At 42.6% G+C, this 14,147-nt stretch overlaps 1 protein-coding gene across 3 annotated transcripts in view; it reads left to right on the plus strand.

Annotated features, from left to right (window-relative positions):
• The first annotated feature begins 395 nt into the window (after window positions 1-395).
• sh3pxd2b (SH3 and PX domains 2B) overlaps window positions 396-14,147 on the plus strand; it is a 34,972-nt gene continuing 21,220 nt past the window's right edge. The window contains exons 1-3 of one of the 3 annotated variants that reach the window (XM_084564448.1): window positions 396-854; window positions 3,545-3,625; window positions 12,867-12,942. In XM_084564448.1, the coding sequence (XP_084420574.1) occupies window positions 783-854; window positions 3,545-3,625; window positions 12,867-12,942 (229 nt within the window). In that variant the 5' untranslated portion in view covers window positions 396-782. The remainder of the gene's footprint in view (window positions 855-3,544; window positions 3,626-12,866; window positions 12,943-14,147) is intronic. The other 2 variants (XM_084564446.1, XM_084564447.1) reach the window with 2 other exon arrangements.

Here is a 14,147-nt window from a genome sequence, read left to right on the forward strand (position 1 = left end):
ACTAGCTATTAGCTAGGCTAGCTTGGTTGAAACTGGAGCTGTAAATGTCAACCACAAAGGGGGTAAAGTTAAAGTTAGGTTAGTTGTATGAATATTTACATTTATCACTGCTTTTTGAGAAATATTTTAACATTTGCCTATGCACATTTGTATGATTTAATCCCTGAATATACTTGAAACACAGCAGAATCAAGCTCTTATCTAATACAGAGAGTGAATGTAAAAAAAAAAAAAAAAAAACAGAAATAACATAAATAGTAGACTGCAGCTGTTTTTTATTGACATTAAAACTATTTGCTGTTACTGTATGGGTGTCACTGAGCACATGCAGCGGTACAGCTTTAAGTGAACGGATTGAACCCTTGGCTGAGTGATCCTCCAGCAGCCTGTGGTTTTCTCTGACGCTGGAGGGTTGGTCCACGGAGACATAAACGCTGCTCGAATGGGAGTGGGCGAGTCGGGATAGGCTGGGAGTTTGGTTGGAGCCGTCAGCGGGTCGGGATAAGGCACAGGAAAGAAGGGGGGGAGAGAAAACGAGGTACCCGACCGAGTGTTAACTTCTCGCTTAATGTTGGCACAGACTATTTGACGCTGTTTGCCTGAAGGTATAAGCGGCGTTCGTTGCAGTCGGGGGGTCACGGATCGTAGCGGCGCGGATGACAAAGGAGCGTCGCGTTGCAAACTTTTTTTTTTTCCGGCTCGGGTGTGATCGCTCGTAAAAACCCAACGGGGGAAATCTGCTTTTCTTCTTTTTAAACCGGAGCCACAAAGAAGAGGACGTCATGCCACGGCGCACTGTGCAAGAAGTAACCGTGCAAGATGTCCAGAAGAGAAGGAATCCAAACAAACACTACGTAAGCATTTTTTCCCCTATTATTATTATTATTATTATTATTATAATAATTACAGCATGGATTTGCTGCCTGAGTTGAACTGAATCGAGCTATTCTCCCTATCCTGTTGTGAAAAGTAAAAACCAACAAAGAGAGTGTCAAATTACAGTTGAGTCAAGTCAGCCGAAATGGACCAGATTTTTGGAAACTTCAAGTCATACTCAAGAGTATTTAGATGAAAATGTGATTTCACTGTGAAAATCACAATTGATGGAGAAACTGATATAGGCTATTAGGTTTTAACAACCAACACAGGGAAGGAAAACAATGGACTTAAGATGGTTTGAGAGATTTTCTGAGATTTTAGAGAATCTAATCCCACCCATGGTTGTTGAATGATCCATTAAGGATCATTCAAGTGACCTATGACCCTCCCTCAGTCTGCACGTTTTCAATTGCAATTTTCCATATTGGCATTGTACTACCTCCCGAACCAGAGACTGGATTCTGACAAAATCTCTTCCAGCGCTGCCACCGTAGAAGAGGGTCCTAGAAAACCTCAGCCCGCAAACCATGCAGACTAATCCCTTTGGGGACAGAGTTCAGATTGTGCAGTTAGAAAAAATAAATACATACATACCTCCAGGCACTGCAAACAAGGAAGTATAACTAACAGATTCTCTAAGGTCATCTGAGTGAAGCCAGTGTTTGAACATGGGATGGGCTTAAACATTACCACATGTCACGGAGCATTTGTTGTTGTTTCATGACTTCATTTTAAGAGTGCAGTTTTAATTTATGATTCAGCTCGAAGGAGAAGATAATACTTTATTCCTGCTCCACAGGAAATGGATTCTGTGCATTCGACCCATTTAATGGGGCACGCAACAAAAGTTAGTGAGCGCGCTCGGAGCAGCGGGCAGCCGGGTGCAGTGCTCCGAGAGCTCAGGCGGTTGAGTGAGTGCCTTGCTTAAGGGCACATTAACCATAGATGTCAAGGGGAAAGCGCTGCTCTTTCATTCACTCCACCCTCTGCATATTTTTTCCTATCAGTCCTGGGATTCAAAACCAGTCCTGGGCCTATAACTTGAACTACTACTACTTTTTTCCCCCCTCTACTAAAAATTAGGATTGCTGCAAAAAAGTGATGATATTCTGTTGTGTAAAAGATACCAGGTGATAACATTTTGGGGTTCGATGTCTTTGCCGGTTCAAGGATCTATATTGTATTGCTCCAATTTGTTTACTGTTTAGGGGACCGAATAAAAGGAGGGGACGAAGAAGAAGAACTTGTCCTTTCACAGCATCCACTGCAGAGCTTGTGTGGGAGACAAGAGCACAAAGCTTTTCTGCAGTTCGTGCACAATGAAGCTTTCATTACTTTTGTCTGAAAGTGAGTCGTGGGAGCTAGACGTGGGTGAATTTGCCTGCAAACACAGAATAACCCATGACATCATGCGGTCAAGAGCGGCCAACCGTGAGAACCGTAGCCAAGGCCTCGGCAGGTGTTCGTGTTAGTTCCGTGTGCGTGCCGTGTCGTCGTATGTTGCTTTGCACCCGTGTATGTGTGAAAATTAAACCTGGGACGAAAGGCCAGTGGACCGCTGTGAGTGCCGGTGGTCAAGGACACGGAGTTCTCGTAGTCCCGCATCTTCCCCATCTGTCAGTTTGTTCCCTAGTGCATCCAAAGTCTGCGATTTTGCTGCTCTTGCTACACCTTAAACCTTCCAGAGCCCTGAGGGGTGGTTAAGAGCGAACAAAAAGCAGCTTAGAGCTCATCTTGTAGAAAGTAGAAAGTAAAAAAAAATATATATATATATATATATATATATATATATATATATATATATTCATACATGTGAGATTTTTGCCTACAAGCGCTTTGATTGGTAAAGTTATAGCTTTTATTTTCTTCCGCACATTTGTCCTAATCACTTTTCAGACAAGCACAAGTAAATCTCATTCTACCTTTCATTCTAGAGGTGATAACCTGAAATAGATTCCCCTCTTGTTTTTCTAAGCTTGCACCCACTCTGAACATGGATGTACAATGAAGACCGTTTCCGTGCTTGTCTAAATAGCTCCTGCAGTTGGTCCGTCCATGGCCATGTCTGAATTCTAGTGCCATGAAATGGAGCACAAGGCCAGAGAAGGTCTGGGAGTGGGGCCAGCAGCGTTCAGCCAGACACAGTGAGCCACCCGGGAGTTTCCAATCACCTCCTTGCCTCTCTCCACCACTTCTCCTTCCGAGAAGAGAATGAACAACTGTTTCTTTCAGGCTGATTAAATGAAGATGTGTCACAGCTTTTGATATGACGATGTTTGAAGTTGCTGTTACGTGTAAACGTTTTTCTTTTTTTTTTTAAAACCTAGGGCTACTCATGTTACAAAGGTAACAACAAATTGATCTAGTTTGATATTTATTGAATTGCATCGCAAGGCATTATTTTTATAAAGAGTCGGGTGTGCTGCATCCTCAAAGGAAGCAGGAAGTGATGCACTAGTTTGAAATAATCGGTTTACTTTCATGTGAACGGATGGACGGCATTGACTGCTGCCAGATGTGGCCAGACGAGTGCCTGCCCTTCCTCTGCCAACGAACTGGGGCTATGAGTCAGGAGTGATGGCTCAGGGGCTTTGTGTTATCACTGTAATGACTGTTTATCATTTGACATGTTCCAGTCATTAGATTTTTCTTTTTGGTTTGCCAGGTTTACATCATCAAAGTGTCCTGGAGCGATGGCAGCACAGAAATCATTTACAGACGCTACAGCAAGTTCTTTGACCTGCAGGTGAGTTCCTCTTATTTTTTTGTGGTTTTCATTTTATACTATTGGTGAAGTTGCAAGTTAGTAATTGGCAAAGATGGGCATAATCGGTCAAGGGAATGGAGGAACCGTATCCATTAGACAAGACTCTCCCCTTCTGGACCTGCTACTTGTAAGCAGCCTCTCCCTGCTCCACCCATATGACACTGGCAATTATATTGCGCGAGAGGAGTCGGAAAACGTCCCAGCGATGTTAATGGAGGACAGCGATGAATGCGGCGACCGCACTCATGACCACAGAAATGTCTGAATCATTCTCGGACGTCACGCTCTCCGTGTGTTTTGCACGAGGAGGGAATTTCATTAGCGTCCTCGTTTCCCTTCCTCTTTTGAAGGTAATGGATCTGGGGCTCTGGCCACGTCTGAGCCTAGAGAGCGCGGACTCCAGGAAATCCAGAAAGCCAGTTGCCAGTTTTAATGAGCATGTAGTCAATTTTGGCACAGCCTTCTGTCAAACCCTAACTGGATTAAATTCCTTTTAATTGATCAGGATGGTCAGAGCATGAGCAATGAAATAAAGGACTATAATGCCCCCCCAGCAAGGGGCGGCAAGTGTAATGTTAAACATAAGCATGTGGAGTATTTTATTACTGATTTCATTTGTTTCACTTGAGCGTCTAAAGACTGCCAACAGAACACTTAGAAATCTGCTCATATACTGTAACACTTGTAATGTTTTATTTGATTAATAGTGGCTTTCTGCTAGTGGGGCCTCATTAAAGTGAAATAGCATACGCTGGCATATAGACAGTAATATTTGTAGTATAATGTACACAGATTGGCTAAAAACAGCTCTTTTTGAGGATATTAAAATATGATCCGACCATACTGACCTCCTAAACTCGTGCAACAGTGCATTATTTTGCTGCGTGTGGGTTAATTTACTGTATAATTAGGCTAGCAGGTTGATCGTCTTTCACTTTCTTCAGTTTTATTTATCTAAGCAAATAAAAGTTCCGTCCCTGCTTTGCATTTGACATTTTTAGATCGTGGTTTTGTGAGTGGTACAAGTTCGCGTAACTACCAGTTCACTATACGTTCAAATGTCATTGAGAGTTGTGGGCTAACAATAATATAACTGTCCCAGATTATTTTCAGCAGTATCATTTCATAATGATTTCATCAGCATATGTGACGTAGAATCAGGTGGGAATATACACTGTGATGTATTTTCAGCGTTGGGCATTCCCCCCGTGCCGCTCAGCTGCTTCCTGCCGTGTTGACAGCCTGTGGGTGGGCTCTCAGTGGTGAGGGAGATATAGATAAACCTAATTGGAGAGATTGCTGAAAGACTCTCTTATCTCTTGTTAGGTTTGGCATTAATGTATTTTGAGCCTGCCCCCTGAAGAAAATGCAGTATTAGAGAAAAGTGTCAGGTTGGAAGGTTTTAAGTGTCATTACACCAGTGTTTTGTGGAATTGAATGTTTTTACATGAGCTTTTAGTTTGTTGTTGCACTGTGGGCTATGATAAAGGAGAACGTCAGCGGTTTGGCATCACCAGGTGCAAGGCCAGGACAGTGACAAAGACCTGACTCATTCAAGTCTTCCCGTTGCCACTTCTTCATTTCCCGTTCTCCTCCCTCGCACCATGCCACCTTTTTCCTGTCTCCTGTTGAGGTCATCTCAGCCGGTGGCTTAACGCTGTTGTCTTGTGATTTATGAGGAGTTGGCAGTTATGCGAACGTAGAAAAGAAAAGGCGATGTTGTAAATACTGCGTACGGCACGTGATGCGTACGACTACACCGAGCAGCTGATTCTTCAGTTCAACCACAAACATGTGCTTTGGGTTTGATTACTGGCGCAGACTGTTTATTCACTCAGGGGTTGGGTAATATAGCCACAAAAATAGAAATGTATTTATATTATTATATGTACGTTTCCCAGTGAATAACGATGTGCTGTATTAAGACTAACTAAAGGTGAATCCCACTGGAAAGGATATTATCCTTCTACATATTGTAAATAATAAAAAAACAAATATGAGCAGCTGTGAAACATTAACAAAAAAGCAGCACTTTAAAAGTTATCACTGTGATTTCTTTTTTGTTAGATTAGATAAAGCACTCTTGGGGGGGACATACAAAAGATGTCATCAGATAATTATAATTCCTTAACTTTCTTAAAAGTAGTTGTATTGACCCATTTGCCAGAGTAAAGCGGTGCTTTCATTAACAGTGAGATCCACCCATAGACTGTATAAAGATGGACAGCGAAACTGCTCCTCAAAAGTGAAGCCAAAGCAAGTAGAGCTCCCCCTGGTGGCTGGCTGCAGTATAGGTTATAAGCTCCACCCCCTCCATGTTAGTGACTGGGACTTGGGTCAAATTAAAACACTAAAATACACGTCAAATAGCTTCTTTTTTTTTTTTTTTTCAGAGATGGTTTCTGTCATTTTAAGTTGTTAATATAACACTGATGCATGTTTAAGTGACACTTTTTTGGATAGGTAGAGCAGAGCGCAGTATTAATTAAACGAAAACGCGAGTGAGTCTGGTGGAAGTGTGGTCCTCCGCGTGGCTCCACTCTTAGACCGTACTGCACAGGCTCTGGCTCTAAACTCACAAGATGGCGCTGCCCATATCCCAGGGAAAATACCGTCAGTTTGGCCTACGCAAGAGGGTGGTCTATGGGTCCGCCACATTAACCACATAGTCTGCTTTATAATTACAGGCAGCATTCAGTTCCTGAGAATAGGTGACCCAATATATTTCTGTTTCTTCTCCTCTAGCTTTGTCCTGCAACATCCGAACCAGGATCCCATAAACTAATTAATGGAGTTTCAGTTCAAGTTAAAAAACAAAGCAATCCAGATTATTTTAACATAAACCCTATGAAGTTTCAATGTGCTAACATAAAAGTTGACTGTACTGTTGCGTCAGAAAGATGGAAAGAGTTTGGAAAATGCTGTGTTTTTTCTTTTGCCATGGGGTCATCCCAGCAGCTCTGCAGTTTTCTGTCTATGTCACTGAGAACAGTTTCCAAACTGCACACGTGTCCATTCCTCAACTTCATGAGGTTAGACTTCCAATATTCCCAGTTGCTTTGGATGTAGGATACATTTCTACTTTAAAGCTGAAGGAAAAAAAAAGAAAGAAAGAAAACAATGTTACTTGCACAGCTGTCACATATTTTCCATCTGCGGTAACCAGCAGACCTGTTTTAATGGGGACAGCTTTTCTTAAAGCAATGAGAACTGAAGTTATCTTTGATAGATGAGGATGGAATATTGCCAGGATTGTATTTTTCGCACCATGTTGAAAAAAATACCTCGTCAATTAACTTGCAAATTTTCTTGTGTTTTTATGCACTGTACACCGATCAGGCATAACATTATGACCACCTTCCTAATATCATGTCGGTCTCCCTTGTGCCTCCAAAACAGTCGTGGCTCATCTTAGAATGGACATGGGCCTTCTGAGGGTGTCCTGCGGTGTCTGGCAACAGGATGTTGTTAGTGGGGGGCTTTTGGGTCCTATGGCTTGAGGGGAGGGGCCTCTGTGGATCATCCCACAGATGACATATTGAATGTTTGATTCCTATCTCGGGCACATTTTTACTGTTAAATGAAATGTGTATATGTATAAGGTCCTCCGTTTTCTGTTTGCCTGGGACCTGAAAGATGATTTGAACTTGCTATAGCAACACTAAGCCCAACAAACACAGTGCAGGGGATGTAAGGAAAGCACCTAATAAGAATAAAATACTGTCTCAGATCGAAACTGAAGATTATAAAAAGATTAAATGAGTTGATATTTGTATTTGTTTCCAGAGAAAGAAAACTGCTAAGCCTGCCTACGTGTCGTTAATGTTCTTATAACAGGATACTTGGTTGGAAATTGTGTGGCGTAGAGTGTCATACGCATGGAATTTAAGCTCTTGCTTCAGAGAAAGATTTTAATTTCTGCTGTTTCCACCATTACTTGAAAATATAATCTCACACACTTAACAACTGTTGTCACCTTCCTTTTGTGAAATGAAGCTTTGCTCAGGACCATTTTTCCCTCTCCGGGAATGCAGCAGCGCCGACGTGTTGAGCATGAAGTCATTGTTTTGCAATGCGCAATTGTCGGAAAAATTGCCGACGTCAATAAAAAGGAACCGGATTGGACAAATGGGCCGATTTGGGATCGGTGCCCATCAGTGGTTCTCTCTACTTAATAACGACTCAACGATTAATGTGGGGGCTGTTTCAGTAAAAGTTTGATTTCCCGCAAAGGGTTAAAAATGACCTCAGACATGAATGTACAGTGAGCGGAGTCAAAGGATCACAGGACTGTCGAGATGGGCATTCTGCAAAGAGAGCAGCCATTCTTCGTGCTTCTTAGATCTTCTTTATTAGGTCTTTGCTTGAATGCTGATGATGTAGTTAAGGCGGATGTAGACTAGACAAATGATAGCCTCTTGCAAGATTACGTTAACGTCTCTGAATAAGCAAGAATAAGTTGGTTGAAATGATAGTGTTTAAAGGATTACATCATCACAGGCACATTGACAGACGGTGAAAAGCGTTGCTTTTTTCTTTCTGTTGATCCCCAACTTGGAACTAAAAGAGCTTTTGATTCTGATCAGCATTGTGTTTACATAATTTTGTAACATAATTAACCAACTCATTAGGTAGATACAGTAATCTTGTTCAGCTTTTCCTTATTTGCAGATGTTTGCAGAAGTTTTTTTTTGAAAGGAACTTGTACACTGCATATCAGGATTTGAACAGAACTTATGACAGTTTTAGTTATTTAGATTTTCTGCTTGGCACTGATACAAAGAACATTATATAAAACTAAATCAAATCAAATCAAAATTTATTTATATTGCACTTTTCATGCCTTTTAAAAGCAACACAAACACCCCCCCCCCCCCCCCAACACACACGCACACACACACACACACACAAACACACCACAGACATGTCCCACACACCCCACCCACACACCCACAAGAGACATGGCCGGGCACCAAGACCCGGCGCAAGGAGAAAGCCACCTTTGGGAGCCGACCACACCGAGAGGGCCTCCAGCCCACGACTGTAGGGAGCACCGCCATAGAGACAGCCCCGACCCGGGCAGACAGGAGGCCCCACACCAAGGTGCAGAGCCCTCCAGCCACCAGGGCCAGAGCCGCCCACAGGACAGCACCCCCGTCAGTAGACCAGCCACAACTCCCAGTGTGGTCGGCCCCCATGAGGAAACACTGGGGCTAAAAACCGAGGACTAAAACGACCAATATGGATAAAATGCTTTTCAGCTCATAAAATTAAAACATATCGTTATAACGTATAATTAAAATAAAAATAGAAAAGGAAATAATAAAAAGTCTGATAAAAACTACTAAAAACTAAAAATTGCTAAAAACTGAGGGACTAAAACTGTAAAATGGGAAAGAAAGGAACAATATAGATAAAATGCTTTCTGACGTACCATAAAAACATATTAAGAGAATCAATTAAAAGCTTGGTTGAAAAGGTGGGTCTTGAGCCTCTTTTTAAAAACATCAACAGTCTCTGCGGCCCTGAGGTTCTCCGGCAGGCTGTTCCATAAACTACATATGTAGAATCTTGGATTTCTTTGGAGTTGATTGCTTCTGTCATGTACTATCTATGTCAGGGGTGCCCAAATACGACCAGTAGATCTCCATGGTGATACGGGTAGATTGCGTGCCATTCACAACAAAAAAATTTGTTGTAAGTTTTAAATATTTGGTTAATGTACAGTACAATGACAGATTGATGGGTGACCAGTCAGAGATTGAGAGATCTTTCCCGGCATGCACAGTCAAGTGTGTGAGCCGCTGCAAAACTATAGCGAGCTAGATTAGTGAAGGCTGTTCCATACTCAACGAGAAGCAAGAAGGTTGTTCTTGCAGACCTCATTTGGGAGTTCTTGCAGCTTGTTCTCATATTTGAGTGGCAGATATTGGAGTGGGTGTGGTAGTACTAGCGGCCACTCTGTGAGCTCCCAGATGCTAATATTCGGAGTGTGACTGCTAATCTCTCCTGGGTAGAGATTGGCATAGGTGCATGCTGAATGAACGCCGTGATCCGACGGACACTGTCGTCAAAACTGTTGACCGACATCTGAAAATAATAAGAAAGGTGCCTTTAGTCGTCTGTCTCCCTCATCCCTCACAAAGCTTTGCGAGTGTGACGTATGCTGCAGTGGGCGGGCCCTATGAGGACTTCCCCGGAGTTCGGCACTTGAGCTTCTCGTGAAGTATAAACTTGGCTTACTTGGCCCAAACTGTTTTTTTTTCTTGTTTAAATTTCTCGCATCTCGCGGAGTATGTAACAAGCTATAGAAGGGCTATAAAAAATATAGCTTGAGGGTAGCAGCCGGCAGCTACTGTCCAGAATGTGCAACCCTGGCTGACTGGCATTGTGGATATATAATTTTATAATGTATGTAGAGCATTTTGACTTGGTCATTGTAAAAGTAGCCCACAAGCCATGTGGTATGCATCTTGTTGTGACTGAGATGGAATCGGCAGCTTGTTATTTAAAGTCTTGGAAAACCATGTGGAGCTTGACTGTGCCCTGCCTCGGCCTGTCCCCTCCTCCTCCTCCTCCTCCTCCTCCTCCCTTTAGAGCATGAATATTTGATGTTGATTCCATGATGTAGCCGGTATGTTAAAGAGATAACTTTACTCTCTCTGTGCGCCTCTCCTCGTTTGAGTGTTTCTGATTACAGAGTAGATACGAGGCTCGGGGCAGACGCAGAGTCTCGGGTGTGTCTGCTCTCTCAGACACATGGGAACAATTACAGTGCGTGGGGGCACTGGCCTTTTTTCTGTGTTTGTCTTTCCCTCCGCCCGGCCATCTCTTTGTCTCTCGTCCGTCTTAAGGTTGTACTGCGTAATTGTCACCCAAGTACTGTAGACTGATGCTTTATGAGTTTAGTGCTGTTTCCCCTCCTTTCCTAAATAAATTTTTTTGGTTTTGTTGTATCTTAGGAAACAGCAAAACTCAAGATACAAAACTGACTCACCGCTTTTTGTTTTCGTAGACAGAGAGACTCATTTTTCCAAACCGCTTTGTTTTATTGTTTTTGTTAGTTGTTGTTTAAGAGGGGACATAGATTTCACCATCAGAACTAATTAGGAGTTATGTACAGTACTGGCAGTTGGCAGAAAATTATTCTTATTTTATTTTTTATTTTTTTAAGTTCCTTAAATACTGTTAAATAATTATGAAATGACCCTAACCCTAACTGTTACTGGCCATCTCAGCTTAGCTTTAAAGAGAACCCAAACTATCTGACGCCCTTTGAGATGTGAGAGTAAATTAGTCAAACATTTTAGTGGCTTCCTTGAACTGCTGGATTTGCTGGGGTCATGGAAGGGCTTGGAAAGCTCATTAAACATTTAAAGGAGGTTAAAATGAGATTGTCGACAAATGAACAAGGGAAATGCCGTCTGTGTCTGTGGTCAGACGGTAAATTACGCACAGCTACAGAACCACTCTGTTCGTGTTTAAGGTATAACATCGCCTCCGACTAGACTGAGGGAATTCATAAAATGCATTAGGAAAGACTGTTTGGCTCTGGTGCCTTTTACATAAGCTCTCAGTCCTTTCACCTCATACATCTCCTCCGGTCCGGTCTGTGTTAGTTTTGGCTCAGGCTAACGTATTGTTTCTTTCAAAGTTGCCAAAGAACATTGAATCAACATCATTTTTCTTTTTTTAACTCTTTTTGTATTTTGGTGTGCAGTTTATATTTTGAGTCACTTTCATTTCGCATTCGTGGCAAATCTGGATGCGTCTGTTTGTCATGTAGGAGTTGAGCAAGATCACCACTCCAAATACAAAATCTGCTTTGCATAACCTCAAGAACGTCTGGATATACACGGATCAGGCACAACATTATGCCCGCTGGCCTCTTGTGACAAATCAGCGTTCTGCTGGGAAACTTTTGGACCTGGCATTCATTCGTGTGGATGTTACTTAGACATGTAGCACCCACCTAGACCAGACCAGACACCCCCACCCCATACTAATGACACTCCTTGATGGCAGCAGCCATCCACAGCAGGATGCAACCCGACACAGGCACACACACAAAAACGCTTTAGGAACAACTCAAGAAAACATGAAAACCAGCTCAAATTCACTAGATCCCAAACTGATCAAGTATCTGTGGGATGCCCTCCCCTCAACCTATAGGATCCAAAGGCCCCCACTAACAACATTCTGTCGCCAGACACCACAGGACACCCTCAGAAGGCCCATATTCATTCTCTGATGAGCCACAGCTGTTTTGGATGCACAAGGGAGACCTACACAATACACTCTAGTGTCTCTTTTTGTTACCCTGGCAGTTAGGCCAGGTCACGGTCAAGTGCATTTCAGTATGTTTGGGACTGCTTGGTGCAAATGATAAATAATATCCTGTCATGGTCCATTGCATACACGTCAGTCTGTGACAACAGTGATTAAATAACATGCATCTTGTATAATTTGAACATTGGTTATTATATTTCTTTAGCATTAGATTGTGTAGTCAGGGTACAATCAAAGAGATTTCCAAGCACATACTCAAATACGTTAATTTCTAATCTTGAATCTTTTTGTTGGAGGTAGTGTGTTGTCGTTTTTTTTTTTCTTCTCAAGCATCATTCAAGGATTCATAAGTGAAGACGGTGCATAGCCGTTGTCAGAAAAGCACACTGCAGAAAGTGAGTTAGAGTTCATTGGGTCAGCATGACCAGGTGTCAGTTTATTGGCCTCTGCTGCAAGTAGAATTAAAGACACACACACACCAATATGTGCACATTTGTTTACACATGCATCAACATCCGTATGTCCTGAAACGCGCACACAAAAAAAGACGACCTCTTCAGCTAGAAAGAACAAGCAAGGGTTATTATTTAGACGAAAGGGGAACCGCCGCCGCTCGCTGGTCTTTAAAAAAATAATGGAAACCGAAATGTTCCACTATGTCAGTGGTGCCTTGCTGCTAACAGCCCCTTAGCTACAGCCGCATATGAAGTAGAGGGGAAAACCATACCATCTGCTCAGTGCATTCCTAATCATTGGCAGACCTGACCCGTATGGGACGAATTCCTTGTAGGAACTGTAGATTTGTAAAATAAAATCTGCAGTTCCTCCCTGACCACCTCCAGCCGTCCTGTTTATTTATGTATATATACTGTATATGTTAGCGTAAACGCTTTGCATACTAATATGTTGTTAATTAATTGTGGGGTTTCAGATGGAATTGCTGGACAAATTCCCGGTGGAAGGAGGACAGAAAGACCCGAAGCGCAGAATCATTCCATTCCTGCCAGGTAAGAGTTTAACACACAGTGTCGCACCCCAAGGCCCAGTAATACACTTAGATGCAGACACACAATTATAGATTGTCAGTGATAAACAGAGGAAGAATAAGATCGTAACCCTGTATTTCCCTACAATTTGGGTAAACTAACAGTTTAACAGTAAAGTAAGTGAACCCTTGTGTTTCCCCTTTGCTGTATTATCTTGATTTCTCAACCAGAAGCTCTTACACTTGACTCATTGACATTTTGAATGCAAAAAATAGACAAACATGACCTGAAGCAACCGTAAATTGGTGAACCAAGCTAGAACATGTTCATCCACGTGCTCCTAAGACTTTGAGCCGAGCATTTTAGGGAAACACTGAATAATTGTTGATGTTGAATTACAATCTTGATTTAACTGCACCATTGATCGGATCTCCAACGTCACTGTGTGTGTGAAACCTGAGTGGCCAAAAAAAACCACTGTTTTCCTCTCAGTCAGTTTCCTACAAGTACTCGTGGCAGTCAGGTTTGTTTGGGATAAGAGCTTTTGTGCGTGCGTGCTTGACCAGCATTTGAGATCCTGCTGAATGTGAGCCTTTATGAGATGAAGAAAAGCCTCGCCCGTAGACCCCACTCACGCCCCACTAGGTTTGGGGTTTGGGACGGTTGGGGGGAATTTTTCTACGCCTTTGCAGGTCTGGAACTCATTGAGTGAACACACACACTGTTAGATGAACTCTTGAGCAGAGGAGTAGGGGGGGAAGAGAGATGCAACAACACTGCCTTTCCTACTATCCCCTATCTCCTTTTACAGATTCCCATCGATATGAAACTTCCTGTGTGCTTCTCCTCTTCTTTCCTCCACTGAAACTCTGCATTTCGGTAGTTCTTTCACACCAGTTGTCCGTCTTAGAGTTCCCCCGAGGAAAGACTTTAAAGTCCTGACTCCTCCTGTGGAGCTGTGGAGACACTAGAAGTTAGAGACTGATCGGACTCCACATGGAACCCCGTAGAGGCGCTACTCTGAAACTTTTTGCGCTGTGGCAGGATGATAACGATGAAAGAAAGAAACCCCATACCAGATCTGAGATGCTGAAGTTTCCAGACAGCCAAGAAAATCTTTTCACTCACAAAGCTAAAGTCTGGAGTATGGACCGAAGCCAACCCAACAAGGCACCGAGGTGTTTTTTTTTTTTGTTTTGTTTTTTTTCCTCCCTTCTTGGTTTGGT

This window comes from Chelon labrosus (genome assembly GCF_963514085.1).
Source record: "Chelon labrosus genome assembly, chromosome: 17".
In the NCBI taxonomy this organism is placed as follows: Eukaryota; Metazoa; Chordata; class Actinopteri; order Mugiliformes; family Mugilidae; genus Chelon; species Chelon labrosus.